The sequence below is a fragment of the Psammomys obesus genome, unplaced genomic scaffold (assembly GCF_907164565.1).
Source record: "Psammomys obesus unplaced genomic scaffold, mPsaObe1.curated_primary_1811, whole genome shotgun sequence".
NCBI lineage: Eukaryota > Metazoa > Chordata > Mammalia > Rodentia > Muridae > Psammomys > Psammomys obesus.
The window spans coordinates 34,689-60,861 of NW_026590227.1; the positions used below are offsets into that span (position 1 = coordinate 34,689).

The window sequence follows — 26,173 nt, forward strand, 5'->3', positions numbered from 1 at the left end:
TAAAAATATCTTTAAAAGGAAGTTCAGTGTCAAGTCAAACTGTATAACCTATTTTAGATAAAGTTTAAGATAAAATCACTAAAAGAGATCTTGAAAATGCAAGTAACTTACATTTGCATGTAGGGACTGTGTCTAGCAGAATGCTAAGAAAGGGGGTAACAGAGGGCTGTGCTCTCAGTAGATGATTCAGGGCATGTTTGACCTCAATTAGGGACCTCAGGGCATCTAAGGAAGCAAGGATCAGCCAGGGACAAGCAGTTGCTGATGAAAAGATGGAAGAAGGGCATTAATGAGGAGTTAGGTGCTGGGAAGAGAGGAGTGAAGGTTTTGAATCATGATTCCTCAATATATAATTCAGAGACTTTAAAGATGGATATAAAAGAAAAACCTTCAATTTAGGAGTTATAACGTTACTGTAAAAGAAAACGTGCCAATATTTGAAAAGTGAAAATGAATCAAAAGTGAATAGTACAAATTTCAAAAACAGTATTAACAGCATTGAAGTCACAGTGCTGGCAAACACGAAGCCTCAAAATTTATCTTTGTTTGTTTTTGTTTTGTCTTGTTATTTTTGAGGCAGTGTCTCCCTGTGTAAACCAGGCTAGGCCTGAACAATTACCTTGCCTCAGTCTCTTTAGTGATAATATTACAAAAGTGTTTCATTATTGTCTCAATTTTTTTTATAGACATCTGAAAATCTTCTGTATCTTATTGATTCAATTACAAAAATAAGAACCTCAGGCAAAGATCACTCAGAGCTCTGCCACAGTACTCCGGCCTGAAGACTGATAGTGATGCCTCAGCATTCTTGTTCTATTTTCTTATCTCCAGAAACTCATCCTTTTTGAACATTTTGGACCCAGGAACCAGCCTTGTCAGAGTAGAAGGAAAGTGGAGGAACCAAAGCTCACAGAGCCTCTTAGTTACTCCCTGGTTTAGTCAGAGAGAGACTCCAGCTTTAGTAAAACTCTCCATGACACAGCTGAGAATGATCTTACCTCCATGGACTCACCTGGACCTCTGTGGTGCAGACAGGCTCTGGAGCAGCTCTGGGAAAGTGTCACTGGCCAGATCATATTTGTATTGTCTGGATCTGTGGGGCTCTTGGCTGCCATCAGGTGTTGTGGACATCAAGTTTTTTTGTCCCAGTGTCAGGGGAAGGAAGCCCTCTGCAGAGCCTCAGTCCCTGAAGAAAGCTTCCTTCTGTCCCCGCAGTTATTATATCTGTTTTGCTCAGAAGTTATTTCATAATTGGGGTTTATTATTTTGAGAGGAAGAATGTGAGGTGAGTAAATGAACAACTAACCAACTTTCTGTCCACTGAGGTTCCCACATCTCCAGAGGACCTCCTGTATACTCATTTAGACCCTGTGCTTGCGGCTTCAGGCACTGAGGGCTCTTATGCACCTTGCTTAGTTGATTCCGAGGGACCTTTATTCCTGGTGTCCTTCAGCCCCTCTGGCTCTTACAGTCTTTCTACCTCCTCTTCCAATTGACCCCTCTGCTCTGCAGGGAGGGATTTGACGGAGACCTCCCAGATAGACTCCCTTTCTGCCTAGTATCTGGCCGTGGGTCTCTGCATCTTCCAATGTGGTACTGGAGGAAGCCTGTCTGATGATGACTGGATAACACACTGATCTATGAGTACAGAAGAATATCATTAGGGGTCATTTTACTGATATATATATCAGTACATATATATATATATATATATATATTTAAGACCAGGAGTGTTTGGTTTTACTCTAGTTCTATGGACTCTCCTGTCTCTGGTTCTTGATCACATAAGCAGTGTTGGGTATGAATTCCTTCTCCCGGAGGAGGCCTTATGTATAATGAGGCATTGGTTGTCTAGTCCCAAAAGATCTCTGCCACTGTGTCCCTGGTATATTTTTTCAGGCATGACATATTGTAGGTGAAAGGTTTTATGGACTGGTCACCACGTTTCTCTTTCTGAAGCCTGCAAGAGTACCTCTCATATCAAAGAGTTTAGAATGTAAGGGTGAAGGCTCCATGTAGGCATGAGCTCAACTTCTCTATGTTCAATGGGTTGTATGGATGTTGTCCTCAGCAATGGGGTCCTGAAGTCAATTTTCAGAGAATAACCCTTTGTCTTAGCAATAGCCTGGTTTATTTGGGGAATTTTGTGAAACACTCTTGGCAAACAACTCAACTGAATGCAGCTTAGTCCAACCACTGCAAGCCTCACCTGGCCCCAAGAGATGGCCAGTTTAGACTCCATAATCCTCACTACTGGGAGTCCTTGTTATGATCACCTTCATAGACTCATTCCAGGAAGTTACCTCTGTACTGGATTTCCACATCAACACCCCAATAATCCCCAATTTCAGACATTTCTGCCAACACTCTCTCTTTCCACCCTAACTTCCCCTCAACCCTATCCTCCTGTTCCTGTCCTCTCATGCCCCAAGTCTATCCATAAACTCTATTCATTTTAAGGATTTATTTATTTATTATGTATGCAGTGTTCTGCCTGTATGTATACCCACACACCAGATCTCACTTTATGTGTTTATAAGCCACCATGTGGTTGCTGCTATATGAACTCTGGACCTCTGAAAGAGCAGCCAGTGGTCTTAATCTCTGAGCCATCTCTCCAGCTTCTCATAAATCTATTTTATTTGCTCCTCTCAGGGAGATCCATGTGTCCTTCCCAGACCCCTCCTATTTTCCTAGCTTCTCTGGGTTTACAGGTTGTAGCTTTGTTGTAATTTACTTAAAGGTTAATGTCTACTTATAAGTGAATACATACCATACTTATCTTCCTGGGTCTGTGTTACCTCACTCAGGATGATTTTGCTTTTAGTTCTACCCATTTGCCTGCAAATTTCATGATGGCATTTTTATTAACAGCTGAGTAATATTCCACTGTATAAATGTACCACATTTTCTTTATCCATTCTTCTGTGGAAGGACATATGGGCTGTTTCCATCTTCTGGATATTATTAATAAAACCACAACGAATATGGTTGAGCAAGTAGCTTTGTGGTGTAGTGGAACATCCTTTGAGTATATGCCCAAAAGTGGTATAGCTAGTCTTGAGGTAGATCAATTCTCAAATTTCTGAAGAACTGCAATGTTAATTTCTATAGCGGCTCTAAAAATTTGCACTTCTGCCAGCAATAGAAGAGAGTTCCCTTTGCTCCACTTCCTTGCCAACATGAGATGTCACTTGCATTATTGATCTTAGCTATTCTGACAGGAGTAAGATAAACTCTCTTACTATTAGTTTTGATTTGCATTTTCCTGCCTGATGGTTAAGGATGTTAAATGTTTCCTTAAGTGTTTCTCAGTCATTTGGTATTTCTGTATGGAGAATTCTATGTTTGGATCTGTTCCCCATTTTAAAATTGGATTAATTTTTTTGTGTTATCTAATTTCTTGAGTTCTTTATATATTTTCGATATTTGTCCTCTATTGCATGTGGAGTTGGCAAGAGTCTTCTTCCATTCTGGAAGCTGCTGCCTTGTTTTCTTGATTGTGTCCTCTGCATTACAGAAGCTTTTCAGTTTCCTGAGATCCCGTTTATTAATATTTGTGCCTGTACTATCAGTGTTCTGTTCAGGAAGTTGTCTTCTTTGCCAGTGAATTCAAGGCTATTGCCCACTTTTTCTTCTCTCCTGTTCAGTGTATCTGGTCCAATGTTGTCAATGGTCCTGTGCCTGCACCACCAGAGCCAGCTCTCCTGCTTTGCCCACGTGAGGGTAGGGACAGCTCTCCAGCACCCATGTCACCAGAGTCAGCTCTCCCATCCTTCCCAGGCAGGGGACAGGGCTCCTGAGTACTGCAACTGGCAAGAGGCAGGGCCAGATCACCTGTTCTCATGCTTTTAGGGACAGATTTTCCAAACTGCTCAGGTAAGAGGCAGGGCCAACTGTCCCTTGATCACCAGTAGGGCTGACCTACTGGTGCCCATACTACCAGGACCAGCTCTGCTGTTATGCCAGTTGAGGTGCAGGGACACTCTCCCAGGTGATGCAGCCAGTGAGGAGCAAGGCCAGCTTTGCTCAGCCCTCAGACATCAAGCTGACCCCAGATGACAGCCCAGAGTAGGGCTGTCTGCAGTCTTTGGTAATGTGGGCTATAGACACTGACACAGACTACTGCAGGGCCGTAGACCCAGACATAACCTCTGGCAGCAGCAGGAACCAAGACATCACCATGGCCTCAGGTGGCAGCACAAGCTGGTCATATCGGGTTGTTCCTCACCATTCTCGTGTTTCTTTCTCCTCTCCTCGTAGTGCGTGAACTGGTCTACTTTCTTTCCCATCTCTTCACCACTTGCTCATTGTACTGTTGTCTCCTGCATTCTGACACATGACAGCAGGCATGCCTCTGTGTGTGGCGATTAATTTTGCAATTAGGTTCATAACAGAAATTGGTCTGTGCTTCTCTTTCTTTGTTGAGTCTTTACGTGGTTTAGGTATCAGGCTAAATGTGGCTTTATGATATGAGTCAATATTCCCACTCTTTCTGCGTTGTAGAATAATTTGAGGAGTCAACACTAACTCTTCTGTGAAAGCCTGGTAGAATTATGAGGTAAGGCCATCTAGCCTTAGGCTTTTATTTTTATATTTTATTTTATTTTTTGAATAGGAAACATTTAATGGTGATTACAATTTTGCTGAGTGTTATGCATATTTAAATTGTTTACTCAAGCTTGATTTAACTTTGGTAAGTGGTATCTATCAAGAGAAGTATCAATTTCTTTTAGATTTTTTTTTGTAGATCAATATATCTTTATTCAACACTGGCATGAAAGGGAGTTGCCTATAAATGTTGACAAGAGAATATGCTTTCAAATTCTTCAGTCCCAAAAGACAGGGCAAACTTTACTTCAGTGTTAATACTTCAGTATCTACAATTTTAAGTAGGATATTAACACTGAATCCAGTGTTCCAGAACCTAAATTTGCCAGTTCTTTGAAAACAGTTGAACACAAATGGAAAAGTCAACCACCCCATCTCAGTGATTTGCTTACAGGTTACCAACGGGCTAAAATCCAGTCAGGATTGGCAGCTGCTCTGCATCTATAAACATTTGTGCAGAACTAATTTCAATAACAGATGTTGGAAATATTTGAAAAACAAAAAGAAAAAAAAATGGCAGCCTCTCCCTTGAGAAATTGGACCTATTCCGTGACTTCTCAGATGCCCCATAACCCTGTTAGCCAAACTTTCTTTCCTAAAACACCTTCTTGCCTTTTTCTTTCATTTCCTTTTTTAAAAATTATTACTTATTTACTTTTATTTTATGTACATTAGTGTAAAGGTGTCAGATCCCTTGTTACTAGAGTTACAGGCAGTTGTGAGCTGCTATGTGGGTGCTGAGAATTGAACCTGTGTCCTTGGGAATAGCAGACAGTGCTCTTAACCACTGAGCCATCTCTCCAGCCCTTCCTTTTCCTTTTCTTTGTTTTTTCTTTATTAATTACACTTTACTCACTTTGTATCCCCCTGTGGTGCCCTCCCTCCTCCCATAGATTTTTTTTTTTTTTAATTTGGTGGAATACAGGTTTTAAAAGTATGTCCTTAGGAACAGGGACTGTCTCTGACATGAACTGATTGGCCTGCTCTTTAATCACCTCCCCCTGACGGGGGAGCAGCCTTACCAGGCCACAGAAGAAGACAATGCAGCCACTCCTGATGAGACCTAATTGACTAGGATCAGAAGGAAGGAAAAGAAGTCCTCCCCTATCAGTGTTCTTGGGGAGGGACATTTGTGCAGAGCGGGTAGGAACTAAGAGATTGGGACAGGAGGAGGGAGGGAACCACAGGGAGGATACAAAGTGAGTAAAGTGTAATTAATAAAGAATTTCAAAAAAAGTATATCCTATGATTCTCTGAATTTCCTCAGTGTCTGTTATGCTTTTTTCATTTTGTTAATTTGGATAATCTCTTTCTACCTTTTCATTAGTTTGAATAAGGTTTGTCTGTATTGTTGATTTTCTCAAACCTAACTTTATTTCACTGATTTTATTTTTGCATTGTTGTCTTTGTTTCTGCTTTCTTGATTTCAGCCTTCACTTTGATTATTTCTCACCATTTAGGTTTGACCTCTCCCTCTCTGTGTTTATCTCTGCCTAGATTTCATATATACTGTTAAGTTGCTAGTATGAGATCTCTCAATTTTTTTTAATTTTTATTTTTTTGGATTAGTTACAGTTTGTTAACTTTGTATCCCTGCTGTATCCCACTCCCTCTTTCCCTCCCAATCCCACCCTCATCTCCTTCCTGCCCCTTTCCAAGTCCACTGATAAGGGAGAACCTCCTCCCCTTACATCTGATACTGGTTTATCAGGTGTCTTCAGAACTGGCTGCAAAGTCCTCCTCTGTGGCCTAGCAGGGCTGCTCCTCCCTGGGGGTGGGGGGGGGGAGGTCAAAGAGCCCGCCATCAAGTTCATGTCAGAAACAGTCCCTGTTCCCCTTATTAGGGTATCCCCTTGGATACTGAGCTACCAAGGGCTACATCTGAGCAGGGGCTCTAGGTTACATCCATACATGGTCCTTGTTTGGAGAAACAGTCTCATAAAAGACCCCTGTGCCTAGATATTTGGTACTTGTAGAACTCCTGTCCTCTCCAGGTCGTATTAACTCTCCCCCACCTTTTTTTTTTTTGATTCCCTGCATTCTACCGGAGGTTTGGTTATGAGTCTTAATATCTGCTTTGATACACTGCTAGGTAGAATCTTTCAGAGGCCTCTGTGGTAGGCTCCTGTCCTGTTACTTGTTTGCTCCTACATCTAATGTCATCCCATTTGTCTTTCTAAGTGAGGATTGATCATTGTACCCTGTTTATCTTCTTTAGGTGGATAGGCTTCAGTATATTTATCCTCTTATAGGTCTATATAAGTGAGTATAAACCATGTGTGTCTTTCTGCTTTTGAGATACTTCACTCAGGATGATCATTTCTAGGTCCCACAATTTGCCTGCAAATTTCATGATTTCCTCGTTTTTAATTGCTGAGTATTATTCCATTGTGTAAAAGTACCACAATTTCTATATCCATTCCTCAACTGAGGGACATCTAGATTGTTTCCAGGTTCTGGCTATTAAGAATAAATATAGTTGAGCAAATGTCCTTGTTGTGTACTTGGGCCTCTTTTGGATATATGCCTAGGAGTGGTATAGCTGGATCTTGAGGAAGCACTATTCCTAATTGTCTGAGAAAGCCCAGATTGATTTCCAACGTGGTTGTGCAAGTTTGCATTCCCAAAAGCAATGGAGGAGGGTTTCCCTTTCTCCATCTCCTCTCCAGCATGTGTTGTCACTTGAGTTTTTGATCTTAGCCATTCTGGTGGGTGTCAGATGAAATCTCAGGGTTGTTTTGATTTGAATCTCTCTGATGGCTAAGGACGTTGAACATTTATTTAAGTGTTTCTCTGCCATTTTGTATTCCTCTACTGAGAATTCTCTGTTTAGCTCTGTACCCCATTTTTAATTGGATTGCTTGAGTTGCTGCTTTTTAACTTCTTTAGTTCTTTATATATTCTGGATATCAGCCCTCTGTCAGATATAGGGTTGGTGAAGATCCTTTCCCAGTCTGTAGGCTGTCGTTTTGTTTTGATGACAGTGTCCTTTGCTTTACAGAAGCTTTTCAGCTTTATGAAGTCCCATTTATTGACTGTTGTTCTTAGAGCCTGTGCTATTGGTGTTCTTTTCAGGAAGTTGTCTCCTGTGCCATGAGTTCCAATGTCTTACCCACTTTTTCTTCTAACCGATTTAGTGTATCTGGTTTCATGTTGATATCTTTGATCCACTTGGACTTCAGTTTTGTGCAGGATGATAAATATGGATCTATTTTCATTTTTCTGCATGTAGACCTCCAGTTGGACCAGCACCATTTGTTGAAGATGCTGTCTTTTTCCACTGAATGGTTTTGGCTTCTTTGTCAAAAATCAAATATCCATAGGTACATGGGTTTAATTTTGGGTATTCTATTCAGTTCCATTGATCCACTATTCTATTTCTATGCCAATACCATGCCGTTTTTATTACTATTGCTCTGTAGTATAGCTTGAGATCAGGGATGGAGATGCCTCCAGACGATCTGTTGTTGTACAGGATCATTTTGGAAATTCTGGGTTTTTTGTTTCTCCATATTAAATTGATAATTTTTCTCTCAAGATCTATGAAGAATTGTGTTGGTATTTTGATGGGAATTGCATTGAATCTGTAGATTGCTTTTAGCAGAATAGCCATTTTCACTGTTAATCCTACCAATCCATGAGCATGGGAGAGCTTTCCATTTTCTGATATCTTCTTCAATTTCTTTCTTCAGAGACTTGAAGTTTTTCTCAAACAGGTCTTTCACTTGCTTGGTTAGTGTCACCCCAAGGTACTTTATGTCATTTGTGGTTATTTTGAAGGGTGTTGCTTCCCTAATTTCTTTCTCGGCCCTTTTGTCTTTGATATACAGGAGGGCTTCTGATTTTTTTGAGTTAATTTTGAATCCAACCACTTTGCTGTAGGTGTTTATCAGCTGAAGGAGTTCTCTGGTTGTATTTTTGGGGTTGCTCATGTATACGATCATATAATCTTTGAATAGTGAAACTTTTACCTCTTCTGTTCCAATTTGTATTCCCTTGATCTCCTTTAGTTGTCTTATTGCTCTAGCTAGAACTTCAATTACTATGTTGAAGAGAAATGGAGAGAGTGGGCAGCCTTGTCTTGTCCCTGATTTCAGTGGGATTGTTTTGAGTTTCTCTCCATTGAGTTAGATGTTGGCTATAGGCTTGCTATATATTGCCTTTACTATGTTTAAGTACGTTCCTTGAATCCCTGATCTCTCCAAAACTTTAAACATGAATGGGTGTTAGATTTTGTCAAATGCTTTTTTGGCATCTAAGGAGATGATCATGTGGCTTTTCTCCTTAAGTTTGTTTTTATGGTGGATTACATTGATGGATTTCCGTATATTAAACCACTTTTGCATGCCTGGGATGAAGCCTACTTGGTCATGGTGGATGATATCTTTTATGTTTTCTTGGATTCAGTTTGCCAGTATTTTATTGAGTATTTTTGCATCGATGTTCATAAGAGAGATAGGTCTGAATTTCTCTTTCTTTGTTGAGTCTTTGTTTGGTTTAGGTATCAAGGTGACTGTGGCTTCGTAGAATTTGGTAATGTTCCTACTGTTTCTATTTTGTAGAATAGTTTGAGGAGTATTGGTGTTAGTACTTCTTTGAAGGTCTGGTAGAATTCTGCACTGAAACAATCGGGCCCAGGGCTTTTTTTGGACGGGAGACTGTTAATGACTGCTTCAATTTCCTTGGGGGATATAGGGCTATGCAGTCTTTCTACCTGATCTTGACTTAATGTTGGTAGATAGAATCTATCAAGAAAATTGTCCATTTCATTTAGGTTTTTAAATTTTGTGGCATATAGGCTTTTGTAGTATGACCTAATGATTATTTGGATTTCCTCAGTGTCTATAGTTATGTCCCCCTTTTCATTTCTGAATTTGCTGATTTGGACAGATTCTCTCTGCTTTTTAGTTAATTTGCCTAAAGGTTTGTCTATCTTATTGATTTTCTCAAAGAACCAGCTTTTTGTTTCATTGATTCTTTGACTTTTTATTTGTTTCTAATTGATTGATTTCAGCCCTGAGTTTGATTATTTCCAGCCCTCTGCTCCTCTTGGGTGTATCTGCTTCTTTTTTCTCTAGGGTTTTCAGTTGAGCATTAAGTTGCTTGTATGTGATGTTAAAAATTTCTTCTTGAAGGCACTTGGTGCTATCAATTTTCCTCTGAGCACTGCTCTAAATGTGTCCCATAAATATGGGTATGTTGTGCCTTCATTTTCATTGATTTCTAGGAAATCTTTAATTTTGTTCTTTATTTTTTCCTTGACCCAGCTGTCATTGAGTAGCAAATTGTTCAGTTTCCCTGTGCGTGTCGGCTTTTTATTATTTCCGCTGTTGTTGAAGTCCAGCTTTAGTCCATGGTGGTCAGATAGAATACAAGAGATTATTTCAATCTTCTTGTATCTGTTGAGGCTTGCTTTGTGACCAACTATATGGTCTATTTTGGAGAAGGTTCCATGAGGTGCTGAAAAGAAGGTATACTCTTTTGAGTTTGGGTGAATAGAGCTGTAGATGTCTATTAGATCCATTTGCTTTAGGGACTCGGTAAGTGCTTTTATTTCCCTATTTGTTTTCTGTCTAGTTGATCTGTCCCTTGGTGAGAGTGGGGTATTGAAGTCTCCCACTATTAAGGTATTAGGATCAATGTGTGTTTTATGTTTTAATAATGTTTTATTTCCAAATGTCGGCGCTCTTGTATTTGGGGCATAGATGTTAAAAATTGTGATGTCCTCTTAGTGGATTTTTTTCATTTGATGAGAATATAGAGGTCCTCCTTATTGTTTTTGATTAATTTTAGTTGAAAGTCTATTTTATTAGATATTAGGATGGCTAATATCCAGCTTGTTTTCTAGAACCAGTTTCTTGAAAAACTTTTTTCCAGCCCTTTACTCTGAGGTAGTGTTTATCTTTGTTACATAGGTGTGTTTCTTGGATGCAACAGAATGTTAGATCTTGTTTCTGCAACCATTCTGTTAGTCTGTGTCTTTTTACTGGGGAGTTGAGTTCATCGATGTTGATAGATACTAATTACCAACAATTGTTACTTTCTTTTGATGTGGGGTTGGTGGTGTTGCTGAGTTTCATTACCTGTATTCTTTTGGGTTTTTTGTTGTGTAGTTATCTGTGTCCTAGGTTTCCTTGGATGTAGTTGTTTTCTTTGGGTTGGAGTTTCCCTTCTAGTAACTTCTGTAGAGCTGGGTTACTGTGTAGATATTGTTTAAATTTGGTTTTGTCATGGAATATTTTGAATTCTCCCATCTATGTTGATTGAAAGTTTTGCTGGGTATAGTAGTCTGGGTTGGCATCTGTGATCCCTTAAGGACTGCATCATTTCTGTCCAGGACCTTCTGGCTTTCATAATTTCTGTTGAGAAATCTGGTGTGATTCTGATAGGTCTACCTTCATATGTTACTTGGCCTTTTTCCCTTGCTGCTTTTAAAAGTTTTTCTTTGTTCTGCAGATTCAGTGTTTTGACTATGATGTAATGTGAAGAATTTCTTTTCTGGTCTAGTCTATTTGGTGTTCTGTAGGCCTCTTGTTTGTTTATGGACATCTCTTTCTTTAAGCTGGGAAAACTTTCTTCTATAATTTTCTTGAAAATATTTTCCGGACCTTGGAGCCTGATGTATTCTTTTTCATCTACTCCTATTATTCTTAGATTTTGTCTTTTCATGGTGTCCTTGATTTCCTGGATGTTTTGTGTTTGGAATTTTTCTGATTTTATCTTTTCTTTGAGAGACGTGTCAATTTCCGCAAGTGTATCTTCAGCATCTGAGATTCTCTCTTCCATCTCTTGTATTCTGTTAGTGATGCTTACCTTTGTAGTTCCTGATCTTTTCTCTATGTTCTCCAGCTCCAGGTTTTTCTCTATTTGTGTTTTCTTTATTGATTCTAATTCTGTTTTCATGTCTTGCACCATTTCCTTCATCTGTGTGAATGTGGAATCCTGCTTTTCAATGATAGCTTCAATTTTTTTTGTCCGTTTCTTCTCTATATATCGCTAATTGTCCTTCTATTTTTTTTTTTTGGCTGTATTTGCCTGTATTTCTTTGAGAGCTTTGTTAATTTCTTCTTTATTTGCCTTGATTTGTGTAGATATTTCTTTGGGAGCTTTGTTCATCTCCTCTTTATTTGCCTCAATTTTTGTTGTCATTTCTCCAAAAGCTTTATTTGTTTCCTCTTTGTTCGTCTCAATTTCTGTGGCTATTTCTTTGAGGGCTTTGTTCATTTCCTCTTTATGGGCCTCTAATAGCTGGAAAAACATAGTTTTAAAGTCGTTTTCTTGTGTACCTAGTGAGTTGAAGTGTCCATTGATTTGTGGGGTTGCTGGTGAATACATAATGTCCTGATTTTTGTTGGGTGTGTTCTTATGTCTTCCTCTGGCCATCTGGTTATCTATAACCCTCACTGTTTGCTCCTGGAATTTGCAGTTCAGGCTAAGATTGTCTCTTTCTGTTTTCTGGACTGTTTATTCAGGAAGATGAGAGAGGTTCTCTGGTTTGGGAGTGTGCATTGTGGTTTCAGTTTTAGCTAAGTATGGAATGTGATGCTGGCGCTATTTGTATGCGCTTTTAGCAGGCGCAGGGTACATGCATGGATTCCCTGACTATTGCCTTGGCCTGGAAGCCACTAGTATGCAGCTCTGTCTGGGATCCAGGGATTGTTTGCCTGGATTTCACTGGTAGTCCTGCAAGGAAGAGGCTTCAGCATTGAGGTCGCTATCCCAAGAATCCCTAGGTGTCCACACTAGGGGTGTGGGTGGCAGGGATCTCTTGTCTGGTTGCTTGCATAGAGAGGCCCTGGATCCCTCAATTTTTTATTATGTAGGCACTAATGCTATTAAGTTTCCTATTAGCACCACTTTCATAAGTTTAAATATGCTGTGTATTCGTTTCATTAAATCCTAGAAAGTCCTTAATGTTTTTAGGTCGGTCTTTTTACTTTTTTCATTTAGTAAGTAGAGAGTTGTTAATTTCCATTAAATAAATAAATAAATAAATAAATAAATAAATAAATAAATAAATTTATTCTGTAAGCTTTCTGTTCTTTTTATTGCTTTTTATATCCAGCTTTAATCTGTGGTAGTCTGATAGGATGCTGGAGGTTATTTCAGTTTTCTTATATCTGTTGAGACTTTCTTTGTGTCTGAATATATAGCCAAATTTGGTTAAATTTCTGTGAGGTGTATTCTTTTGTGTCCAGGTGAAATGTTCTGAAAAAATCTGGTAGGTCCATTTGGTCTATAACATCTGTTAGCTCCAATATTTCTCTGTTTAGTTTTTTTCCTGGATGATCTGTCCATTGGTCAGAGTGGGATAATGAAGTCTCCCACTACAAGCATGTAGGGTTAATATGTGACATAAACTGTAGAAGTGTTTCTTCTTTTTATTTTATTTTATTTTATTTTTCTTTTTAGTTACATTTTGTTAACTCTGTGTCCCAGCTGTATCCCGCTCCCTCATTCCCTCCCCAACCCCACACTCCCTCCCTGGTCTCCTCCCTGCCCCTTTCCAAGTCCCCTGATAGGGGAGGACCTCCTCCCCTTTCATCTGACCCTGTTTTATCAGATATCTTCAGGGCTGGCTGCAAAGTCCTCCTCTGTGGCCTAACAGACTGCTCCTCCCCTGGGGGGGGGGGTGTCAAACTGCCTGCCCTTGAGATCCTGTTAGAAATAGTCCGTTTTCCCCTTACTTTGGTAAACTACTTGGTTACTGAGCTACCACAGGCCACATCCGAGCAGAAGTTCTAGGTTATATCCATAGATGGTCCTTGGTTGAGTGTCAGTCTCAGAAAAGACCCTGTGCCCAGATATATTTGGTCCTTGTAGAGCTCCTATCCTTTCCATATCATACTAACTTCCCTTCTTTCATATGATTCCCTGCACTCTGCCGAGGGTTTGGTTATGAGTCTTAGTGTCTGCTTTGAAACACTGCTAGGTAGAGTCTTTCAGATGCCTTTTGTGGTAGACTCCTGTCATAAGTTCAATGTGTTTCTTCTTACAAAAGTGGCTTCTCTTGTGTTTGGGACATAGATGTTAGAAATTAAAATGTCATCTTGGTGGATTTTTCCTTTGATGAGTATGTAATGTCTTTCCTTATCTCTTGATTAATTTTGGTTTTAAATCTATTTTGCTAGATATTAAAATGGATACTTCTTACCTTGCTTCTTAGGGCCATTTCTTAAGAATAACTTTCTCCAATCTTTTACTCTGAGGTAGTATCTGACCTTGGTGATGATGTCTGTTTCTTGGACGCAGCAGAAGAATGGTTCCTGTTTTGACATTCATTCTGTTAGTCTGCAATTTTTTTGTAAATTTGCATTTATTAATATTGAGCAATATCAGTGACCAGTGATTGTTGATTCCCATTATTTTGTTATTGGTACATGTGAATGTGTGTGTGTGTGTGTGTGTGTTTGTGTGTGTGTGTGTGTGTGTTCTTCCCTTCTTTGGATTTTGCTAGTGTGAGACCATTTACATCTTGTGTTTTTATGGGTGTAGTTAACCTACTTGGGCTGACATTTTTCTTTTAGTAGTTAGATATTTTAGAAATTTTACTTTATTGTGGAATATCCTGTTCTCTCTATCTATAGTGACTCAAGTTTTTGCAGGGTGTAGTAGTTTGGGCTGGCCTCTATGGTCTCTTGGAGTCTGCAACTCATCTGTCAAAGCCCTTCTGGCTCTTAATGTCTCCTTTGGGAGGTTGGGTGTAATTCTAATAGTTCTGGTTTTAAATGTTACTTGAATCTTTTTCTTTGCAGCTTTTAACATTCTTTTTTAAAATTTTCATATATTGAAGTTTTTGTGTTTTTTTTTTTTTCATTTCCTTCCAGTGTTTGTCTATGTTTTCTTGGATTCTTTAAGAGATTTATCTACTTTTCCCAATTTTGTATGTGTTTTCTTAGCTTTCTTTAAGGGATTTATTCATTTCATCTTTAAGTCTCTCGATCATTTTCATGGGTGGTTTTAAGGTCATTTGTGTTTTGTTTTGTTTTGTGCTTCAGCTGTGTTGGGATATTCAGGACCTACCATGGTAGAATAGCTATGCTCTAGTGGAAACATATTGCCCTGAATTTCTGTATTTGTAGAGAGTCTGAGGGCTGTGTCACCTGTTTACCTGGCCTGCTCAGCTGGTATATTCACAGGGATTGTCTGCTGATGATGGAGGCTGGGATACTGGGATGAGTCAGGGGAAGGAAGATTAGAGGAGAATTTGTTATCCCTTCGTGATGGTGTTAAAGATGAAAGAGATATCACACTAGGTTTTCTGCTACAAAGCTGAGAATAGACTGGGGGGAATTTGATCTCAGGCACAATAGAAGAATTGTGAGTCCACCTTCAGCCTTCTTGTTGCTCTAGGGAAGCAGCTATTGGATTAGCAGGGGTGCCTGCTAGAGATGGGGTCTGGGACAATGATACATAATTGGGGGAGGAAGGTTAGACAGGGAATATCCGTGAGATGCACAGAAGATGGGAGTAGAGGGACAAGGAAGCCTGCCATGTGTATTCTGCTATAGAGCTGAGGATGAGACTATGGCATTAGCTGGGTTATTAGAGAGAGGAGAGGTCTACAAGTAGCTTTCCTGATTTTCTTCAAACCCATTTTTAAATGCTTTGATTAACTTAATGATTTGATATAGTAGAACAATGGGGAACTTCAACTTGTAGTATATATAGGGGCAAATGTTAATTCTTTGGATTTATTTTATCAATATTCTAATAGTGAAAAGGAGAGGACAGATGTCTCTCTTTAAAATATCTGCTCTCTTGCCAGGACAGTTACATCATGACATTTCTTTTCCTATTGCTTTCATGATTATGGCTCTTCGGAAAGGCCATGACAAATAGGAAGTGCTGGGAACTTCCATGACACGATGTCCATGGAAGTCCTATATAAATATAGATGGTAGATAGTTGTTCCTTCTTTAGTTGTAGCTTTAGCTTCCAGATAATGAGGTCACCTCCATTTTCTTCTCAGTAAGCAAGAGACCCAAAGCCACATGATGGGTACAATGGAATGGGAAGTGGTTAAGAATTTGTCCTTTAAGATTTATAGTTTCCTTGGGCAGCTCTTTGCCTAGGACCAATTCTGTAAAAAGCAATGCAAAGTTATCTTTAAAAGCCTTGATTTATTTAATTATTTGATGTATGAGAACATTATGGCACATCAATTTGTAATACACATGTAAATATAAATATATATGTGTATGTATATATACATTCACAGAGAAATCAGTGTGAACAATAACTACTGCATTTGTCAGTGTGCCACTTGTCATTTAGCAGTATCTGCATCCCTGCTGTTGGGGGAAAGGGGTCAGAGTACAGCCTGGACAAGCTTTAGACATATTTTAACATTTAGTGTTGTAGAAGCCTGTATTGTGGTAGTGATACATTCGAGGTCCACTGAGGTGGATTCTTATTTGAGGATAAGAAGTTTGTTAGGAGTGTTTTCAACACCAGAGACAGCAGCGTGCAGGGACCCTGAAGAGAGATCTGGTCACTGGGTACAGTGCTGACCCTTCTTAGATTTTTTTTTTCACATGAAGAGGTTTGGGAAGAAGATTGAAAAGTTATCTTTTATAGTCTGTGGTTGGCTTTTGTTAGGGGTAAGCAGGGTTAGTCATTACTAATGGTCCATAGGGTAAGGACACAAGAATCTAGAAAATAGAAATTACTTCTAGAACTTTGTTTATGGGAATTGTCACAGTTTCATCCCAATGAAAGAGCTTTACAAAACGGCATAGTCATGTCCAATACTTAAAACCCTGTAAGAAGATAAAATTAAACTTACTCAATAAAAATTAAGGACACAGATCATGAAGATAAGAACACTCTGTGCAGCTCTGGTTTCTGAACTGGGATTGTTTGCTAATATGTAGCTGTGAAGGTGGAGGACATATCTGTGATGTTTATATGAGTACCATTGGCCCACGGCTAAAACCCATGAGACTCTGAAAGATTACATCATATAAAGAGCAGAGAAAAGGAGGATGAGAGAAGATATGTTTATCGATATATATGTATATGTATACATACATATATATGGAGAGAGAGAAAGGAAAGGAAGGGAAGGAAATAGAAGGGAAGGGAAGGGAAGGGAAGGGAAGGGAAGGGAAGGGAAAGGGAAGAAAAGGAAACAATTCCATCATTTCATTGTTAGGATTGTGCTGAGGACAGGGAATTAGGTCTCTCATAGGTAGACAGATGGAGGGGGCACAGATAATGAAGATGCCAAACTCTCAGATTCAGACTAGGGCCTACAGTTTTCGCAGGTTTTTTCTCTTGTCAGAATGGACCCCCTGTCTGTGGACTGGCCCTACAGGTTCAAGGCTGAATCAAGATGTGTTTAATGCAAAGTTGTAGACATGTTACCCTTTCTGTCTTTGTTTAAACTGACCACACTTAAATTAAGGCAAGAGGGGCCCTCAAAGATCCTTAGAACACCCTGTTCTCAAGCAGAAATGGGGTTTTGGTTTCTGAAGCCACCCCCTTTGGTTTAAACAGTGTTCTTCTCTGTGTATGCCTCATGGTGTGTGTATCCTCATCCCTAATAAAAACCTTTTCTCATTCTGTCTGCTAATTTTCTCTTCTATGTCTGAGATTTCCCCTCTGCTTCTTAAATTTTTAATTTGCAGAAAAAAAAAGTGAACTCAGCAAAGACTCCTTTATAGTATCTGTATCACATAGCAATGCCCCCAAATTCACTGCAACTCCAGATCTGTTCATGCTTCTGGCTGCTGTGATATAGGGGAGAGATTTGAAGATCACCAGAAAATTAAAGATCCAAGAGGGTAGTAAGCAGGCAAGAACTTGTCACTTAGTCTGCTGTTTAACCTTTTCCAAGGGGCGGTCCTCCAACTGATGGTGACAGCCTGGAACACAGTGAGTAACAGGGAGAGCAGCTATCCATGTTCAGAGAATTTTCTATGAATTCATGCTTTTACAAACTTTACCTAGGAATTTCTGAAAGAAAGAAACTGTAGTAAAAACTCTGAGTATCTGAAACAACAGAGGTAGAGAGCAGAATTCTGCTTCTCTAAGACAGAGAGGTAGGAAGTAGGTGAGCTCTTGGTCAAGGGAGCAAGGTTGTTCTCAGGTAGAGTAATTTCATGGAGACAGTGAAACCATGGTGACTTTGGTGTGAAGAGCAGTGTACAGTGGAAATTCAGGGATTTCAGGGACTTTACCCACCAAAGAGAACTAAGGAGATGAATATGTTAATTCAGCTCATTTGAGGTTTCAAAGTTATACCAAAATTGTAACTTTTCAAGGTTAATCATATACCACTTTTATTTTTAATAATTCATGAGAAAATTCAGAAAATTAAATGACTTTTCATAGAAATGCCCTGTGAGTCACTGGTCTCTTATTCTCACCGACACTGACCAATCTATAAGAAAGGCAGTGAATATACCCTATAAATACTCATAAGATCTTTGTAGAAACAGCCATGCCTCCGTGCCAGAACACTCTGGAAATGGTGGCTGTTTTAGTTAGGGTTCTCTAGAGGAACAGAACCAAGAGGATGGAAAGTATTATGTATGACACAAAGTAAATGATCTGATCTGATCTAAGAAACATGTACATAAGATGCCAGAATTTATTAAGTCAGCATTAAAACAGTAAAAACAGCTAAATCACACTGGAACAGCTGAGAACCCAGTATTTCACTTGGTCCATGAACCTGTGAGCCTCACCAGTTGGAGTAGTCTCACCACAGTTGTCTCTAACTGGGGCCATGACTGGTACTTAGTCCACAGGGCAGACACCTCAGCAGCCTCAATCTGGCTCCAGAGGCCTGGAAGTTTCTGAGAGCCTCTGGTTCTGTTAAGCAAAGGAATCAGCCCTAGCAGCAGCAGCAGAGCAAATCAACTAGAAGGCAAAGAGGGAAGGCCAAGCAAGCACAAGGCAGGATGATCTTCCCTCTGACACACCCTTTTGACCTGGACACTTACCATTAGGGGCCACCCACAACTGGGGTGGGTCTTCCCACATCAACCACGACAGAAGAACTTGTAGAGTAAATGTAATCCAGCATTGTGGTTACCCGTTAGTACACACCTTTAATTCCTCTTGGTGGAATAAAGTCAGTTTGTAGAAGTAAGTGGCCATGTTTGAAAGTGACCTCTAATTAAGGGGCAGACAAAGTGACAAGTCAGAGGAAGATTTGACATAATGAGTCAGAGATAGGATACACTGAACTCTAATGAGAACAGGTAGGAAAGAGAGGCCACTAAAGAGAAGCACAGAGAGAGTGCAATGGAGATCAGTTCAGTTCCTCGTAGTTTGTGTAGTTTGTTCAGTTCCTGCAGCCGGGTGCATTTCAGTTCATAGAGTTCAGAAACTGTTCTTCCAAGCAGAGAAAATCACTCAGAAGCAGAAAGAAGCCAATTATAATCAGTCAATTTGGAGAGGAGCTTGAGCCAGAACAGCTGAGATGAAACAGTCATCCAGAGTTCAGAAAGAACTAGAAAGGGTGAGTTCATTCAGCAGTAATTCTTGGAAGCTGAAACATTCTAAGTTAGCAGTGGAGGATAGAAGCTGAATACTTCATGCTCTGTGCTTGCAGAAGATTTGATTGTAGGGAGGCTACAAGCTTCCAGGACTAGGCCTAGGAATACTTAGAATATGTACTAAAACACTCTGGGTCCAGCCCAAGCCATGTGTTCCTAAAGCATGGATAAGGCTCTTTTCTCGTAGCTTCCTCTGAGGAAATAAAAGCATCAATTCAAAAACTCCTCAGGTTGAGCCTCTCTACTCAGAAGATTGACATAGACTCTAACCATAATAGTGGTATTTCATATATCTTACCAAAACATTAAGAACCTAGAATATCTTAGCAAAAAAAAAAAAAAAAAAAAAAAAAAAGCATGATTTCTAGAGACCCACAGCCTGGCCTACTTCTTGGTTTATTCAAGACAGTCTTAAGTCTCAGCTCTTGGACCAGAGAAAGAGTACAGGCAGCCTCGGCTCTCCTCCAGCCACAGTATCAGCTGCAGAGAAAGAGTTCAGCCCCACTCCCTGCAAGAACTGTTGGGTTATTTCTGTTTTTCTTGGAAAGGAACTGCAGTGAGCTGAAGGACAGCTTTTGTCTTGCATTTATCAGGAGTGACGTTCACACAGCTCAGAGCAGACAGGAGCCTCCCTGGGATGACTGCAGTGCAACACTTGGAATAATTCTTGACAATTGGGGTACTTTTTTTTAAGTAAGACATAAACTTATGCATAGTCATACTAAAATTTGATGTTCATTGATTGTATCAATATATTTTGTAGAATGTGTCCATTGAAATCTTAGAACCATGTCAATATCTTATTGTATAGATCCAATTTAAGAAATTAAGTGGCGAAACCTGTTTTTTTTTTAATTTTTTATTTTTATTTTTATATATTTTTTAAATTTTTTATTAATTACACTTTATTCATTTTGTATCCCCCCATAAGCCTCACCCTCCTCCCCTCCTGATCCCACCCTCCCTTCCCTTTCTGCATGCATGCCACTCCCCAAGTCCACTGATAGGGGAGGTTCTCCTCTCCTTTCTGATCTTAGTCTATCAGTTCTCATCAAAATTGGCTGCATTGTCCTCTACCGTGGCCTGGTAAGGCTGCTCCCCCCTCAGAAGGAGGTGAGCAACGAGCAGGCCAATCAGATTATGTCAGAGGCAGTCCCTCTTCCCATTACTATGTAACCCACTTGGACACTGAACTGCCATGGGCTACGTCTGTGCAGGGGTTCTAGGTTATCTCCACGAATAGTCCTTGGTTGGAGTATGAGTCTCTGGGAAGTTCCCTGTGTTCAAATTATCTTGTTCTATTGCTCTCCTTGTGGAGTTCCCATCCCCTCCAGCTCTTACTATTTCCCACTTCTTACATAAAATTCCATTCACTCTGCCCATCAGTTGGCCATCAGGCTCAGCATCTGCTTTGACAGTCTATACTGCAGAGGCTTTCAGAGGCCCTCTGTGGCAGGTTTCAAGGTTGTTTCCTGTTTTCTCCTGGCTTTCAGAGGCCCTCTGTAGCAGGTTCCGAGGTTGTTTCCTATTTTTTTTTCTTCTGATGTCCATCCTCTTTGCCTTTCAGGATGGGGATTGAACATTTTAGTTAGGGTCCTCTCTTTTGCTTAGTTTGTTTAGATGTACAGATTTTAGTGGGTTTATTCTATGTTGTATGTTTATATGAGTGAGTATATACCATGCGTGTCTTTTTGCTTCTGGGACAACTCACTCAGGATGATCCTTTCCAGGTCCCACCATTTACCTGCAAATTTCATGATTTCCTTATTTTTCATTGCTGAGTAATACTCCATTGTATAGATGTACCACAGTTTCTGCATCCATTCTTTATTTGAGGGGCATCTGGGCTGTTTCCAGCTTCTGGCTATTACAAATAAAGCTGCTACAAACATGGTTGAGCAAATGTCCTTTTTGTGTACTTGAGCCTCTTTTGGATATATGCCTAGGAGCGGTATGACTGGATCTTGAGGAAGCACTATTCCTAGTTGTCTGAGAAAGCGCCAGATTGATTTCCAGAGTGGTTGTACCAGTTTACATTCCCACCAGCAGTGGAGAAGGGTTCCCCTTTCTCCACAACCTCTCCAGCATGTGTTGTCCCTCGAGTTTTTCATCTTGGCCATTCTGATGGGTGTAAGGTGAAATCTCAGGGTTGTTTTGATTTGCATTTCCCTAATGGCTAATGAGGTTGAGCATTTCTTTAAGTGCTTCTCTGCCATTCGATATTCCTCTACAGAGAATTCTCTCTTTAGCTCTGTTCCCCATTTTTTAAGTGGATTACTTGGTTTGTTGCTTTTCAGCTTGTTTAGTTCTTTATATATATTGGATATGAGTCCTCCATCTTCAACAAATGGTGCTGGTCCAACTGGATGTCTACATGTAGAAAAATGAAAATAGATCCATACTTATCACCCTGCAGTCCAAGTCCTGAAAACTGAAGTCCAAGTGGATCAAGGACCTCAACATAAAACCAGACACATTAAATCGGCTAGAAAAAAAAAAGTGGGGAATACCCTAGAACTCATTGGTACAGGAGAAAACTTCCTGAACAGAACACCAACAGCACAGGCTCTAAGAGCAACAATCAATAAATGGGACCTCATGAAATTGAAAAGCTTCTGTAAAGCAAAGGACACCATCATCAAAACAAAGCGACTGCCTACAGATTGGGAAAGAATCATCACCAACCCTTTATCTGACAGAGGACTCATATCCAATATATATAACGAATCCTGTTTTTAAATGAATGTAGAATCAGATCCTTTTGCAGTTCTCTGGTGAGAAAAAGCTGGATGGGGCTGTGGAGAGCACCTGGGCATTAGCAAAGCTGCACAGAAGCCTTGGGCTGCTCCAGTCACACTCAGTGATTCATCTTGAAATAGACAAATACACATTTTTTTTTCTTTTGATTTCTTGAGACAGGGTTTCTCTGTGTAGCCTTGGCTCTCCTGGATCCACTTTGTAGACCAGGTTGGCCTTGAACTCATAGAGATCAGCCTGCCTCTGCCTACCAGAGTGCTGGGATCACAGTACCACTGCACCTGGCTACAAATCCATAGTTTTAAACCAACAAACTACAGCTAGATATAAAGTGAAACTTTATGATGTATTTGTTATCTGGTTTGTCTCATATCTACAGTCTTTATTCTTGCACAGAACTATCACGAATATAATAGTAATGAAATATTTCAGTGCATTCACGTTCTCTGCCTGGTGCATTGAGCTCCTATTTCTTTCATAATCCTGTAAAATCCTTTCCATGGATGGATACTTACAGCCACTTTGAAGTAGCCTAAAATAGTGACATTTAGCACCATTTAAGTAGCACTAAAAAAGCCCCATTTATTGCTAACATTTAAGCAAACACAACGTCAGGTAAAAGATAAGGAAATTTTTTGACTACTGTGATTACAGCAGTATGAGTTTTGATAAAAGTTATGAACTTTATCTGTGTGCTTCCAGTCTTGGTAATAGCAAACCCAGTTTTATATGTTAGTTAAGATTGTTTTGTCAGTGCTGGAGAAATAGCTCAGCTATAAGAACACTGGTTAAGTTTCCAAAGGACCCAGGTTCAAATCACAGCAACTGCATATTGGTTGGGAACCATCTGTCAAATCATAAGGCATTTCATGATCTCTTTCATCCACTACAGGCCTCACATTTGCATGTGATATACAGTTATAAATGCAGGCAAACTATTCATACACAGCAAAATTAATGCAAAAATTAAAAAGTTAAGCAAATAAAGTCCTATAAAAAAGAATGAGCAATGAAGAATGAGGTTTCTATATCATTGTAATTTGCTAAGATTACTCTCAGTGCAAGACTTGAGTAACCAAAATTATTGCTTGAGAATAAACACATGCTTAAACTGCTGTGTGGCATTTTATCTTACTGACAATGTTGCAGAACTGGAAATTTTTTCTCACTCGTTGAACATATAAATGAGAGAGACATTTTTTTTTCAATTTCTCCCATGCCAACACTCACCCAGAAGCCCATCCCTGTGAATCAGCACAAGTGGACTAAAAGTTGCATAACCAAGGATCAGAAGTTCTCGAGTATTTACCATCAAGATATTGTCCCCTGCAGAGAGACTTAAAAACAAAGAAAAGGCACAATCTGCCCAATAGAAGAAAACAAAACAGAACATGAGAAGGAGGACACTTTGAGCAGCTCTCAGCTCAGGGGGAGTTCTGTAGAGAAGCTTGGAGTTCTGAAGGTAGAGGACATGCTGGTGGTGCTTGTGGAGAAGAAATACCATGTAGACACTGGCCCCTCCCATGGCACCCTGAAACACTGCATCTCTCAAGACCATGAGAGGGAGAAACATCCATTTCATTTTCTGACTTGGTCGCATAAAATAACAATAGTTGTCATCAGTCTTAATCTGTGATACATTCAGTCTTGTATTTGTAGTGGAATGGATTAAATTCAAACCTATTAAACAATTGAGTATCCAAAAGACTGAGAGGAACAGAAGGATGTGCCATGCAGACTTTGGCCTGAGTCTCCTCCACCATGATGCTCTGGGACTGATGATGATGGCCTGGACCACAGTGAGGAGACTGGTGGTACAGATGGAGAGACCACGGGCCACCCTCTCCAGGTAAATGAGGATCTTACAGCCTGTGTCATCTAGGAAGTTTCTCAAGCCAAAAGCAGTTATTGTCTTTGGCAATCCCTTTGCAAGAAGGATTATGATGTTTGTAAAGACCAAGTGCATGAGAATAAGGTGTGTGGGTTTCTTCTCAGAGCCTCCCAATAAACTGAACATATAATTCACAGAAACAGACATGTTCCCCAGAATGCCAAACACAGTCATGAGGAGAAAAATTATTTTCTTAATAAACTTCAAAACCATTTCTTCCTTCCTTGTATACAGGATGAAAATAAATTAAAAAGAAAAGCATCAATAATGCTAGACATGGATCTGTACATCACATTTTTCATAATAGCATTGTTTTGGTGTTTAAGAGTCAGTGGTGGACAAATGCTATGTTGCAGACTAGAGTCCTGAAACTCGCTCTTTTTTCCTGTGGACTCTGGGTTACTGTGTGTGCGCTAACAGGTATTTGGTAACTGGTATGCAAAGTTTTAAAGAAGATTTTTTTGGCTCTACACTAACAAAACTGACTTGTTCAAGTTTGTGTATGTGTGTCTGCATTTATCCATTATCCTTGTTATCTCTCAACATAATTAAATTCTACTACCCCTTTCCCCAACCAAAATTTCTCGTCTAATTCACATTCTATTTTATCACATTTTCCCACGCATTTCTAAAGCCTGAGGCTTATGCTGATCCTGTCTGCCATCTCCACATCACACACAGACAATGGGAAACCCTGTAGATTTTTTTTTAACATAGTTTCAATGTCAAGTCAAAATGTGTAACCTTTCCAGGCAGGGCCCAGCAATTAAAGGAGAATCATCCAAATATATCCTAAAAAATTCATATAACCATCAGATTGCAGCCAGCAGCAAGGATGTCTAGGGGAGCCCGGGGGTACTTCCTAGGAGAAGGGATATCAGAGAGCTGTGGTTCACAGAGAGTGACTTTTAGGCATCTGTGGCCCCAGTTAGTGACCTCAAAGCATCTCAGGGAAGATAGAGCAGCTCTGGACCAGGGAGTGATGATGTGTGTGCAAGGAGACTGAAGAGGTGTCAGCTGCTGCCTTGAGATAAGAGCAGTTTCTGAGTTATGACCTCAGAATCAGCTGGATGCAGCACAGTAGTTTGGGGCACACTGCTGTGAGCACGGATTTTCTCATCTAAAAGGTCCTGGTGGCCTTTGCCTGTGTTTGACCTTGTGAACAGCAGTTATGGCAGTTTGGTTTGCAGCCTGCTTCTCCTCCTGTTTCTTTTCCAACCTGTCTGTCAGGGAGGCTGCTCTGTTCTGCCTCATTCCAAGCTGATTCTAAGACCTAGACCTCAGCAGGATGTTGTTATTCATGTTCGGGAGCTCCATTCTCATTTTTCAGGGATTTAGGGTAAGCTGTGGGCACCTTTTCTTGAAGGAAGGGAATCTGGATGCTTCTGTGGCTGCACAGGTTTGTGTGTGCTCTGAGAACTTGAAATGCCTGTTCAATGCTCTCCTTCTGCTAAACTCACAGGACTATGTAAATGTCTATGTCTTGCTGACCTCACATGTGACATTCCTGAACCTGAAATTTTTACTCAGACTTGTGTCCAGGTGGCTTTATGACTCCAAAAGTCAATTATTCACTTTTATCTGCTCCTCTACAACATGCTAGAAATCAATCTTAAATATCTGAACACAATGAATAATGCTCCAGACATGATTAGCAAGCACATCAGCATTCATTAACATATTTACAATACAACTTTATTGTTTTGTCAATTATTGGGATCTGTAAAAGCCACTGCTATGAATTCATCCAAATCATGATGGAAAATATTAATTTTTGTTTGTCTAATGCTTGCTTTCCTGAGCAGCACATCTTTTTTAGTCATCTCTTTCCTTTTCCAAACTCTAAATCCTATTTGTGATCAGCTTCTAATTTTTAATAATAGATTCCTTCTACTGAAGTGGACTATCAATGGAGGGAGAGGTGATTCATCTTCCACATTATCTTCAGAGATGCTGGCAAATTAATTTAAAAGGTGAGATGGCCTTGTGTTTAAACACATGGATAATAGTATATCTGGGTCAAGCCCCCAAGTCTTAGGAAGGTTAAACCATCCATCCTGGTTTTTTAAAAAGAATCAATCAACACCAAAAATAGTTTATTGCTTTTTGCTGCTTAGTGATGGGAGAAAGTTAAGATGAGCTGTTCCAGGCTGTGCTGTTTCACAGCCTGAAACTTTATATCTGGAATTGTGAAGACTGTAATGGTAACTGTTCAGTAAGTGGTTTATACCTTTCTCCACATGCACCAAGCATGTAATGACTGAAGTTAAGGTGAGTATGTATAATAGTATTTAATAGAATCAAGACACGGTAAGGATGGATATAAAAGAATAATATTTAAATTAGGTTTTTGTTACAGTAAACATATGCCAACATTTGAAATGGGGAAATGCGTGAAAACAAA

The 26,173-nt window shown here is 39.8% G+C and overlaps 1 protein-coding gene across 1 annotated transcript; it reads right to left on the reverse strand.

Annotated features, from left to right (window-relative positions):
• Nucleotides 1–23,082: 23,082 nt before the first annotated feature.
• LOC129676376 (vomeronasal type-1 receptor 4-like) lies at nucleotides 23,083–23,982 on the reverse strand. Its single transcript, XM_055606728.1, has one exon. The coding sequence runs from the start codon at nucleotides 23,980–23,982 to the stop codon at nucleotides 23,083–23,085; it is 900 nt and encodes a 299-aa protein (XP_055462703.1).
• Between the last annotated feature and the right edge of the window lie 2,191 nt (nucleotides 23,983–26,173).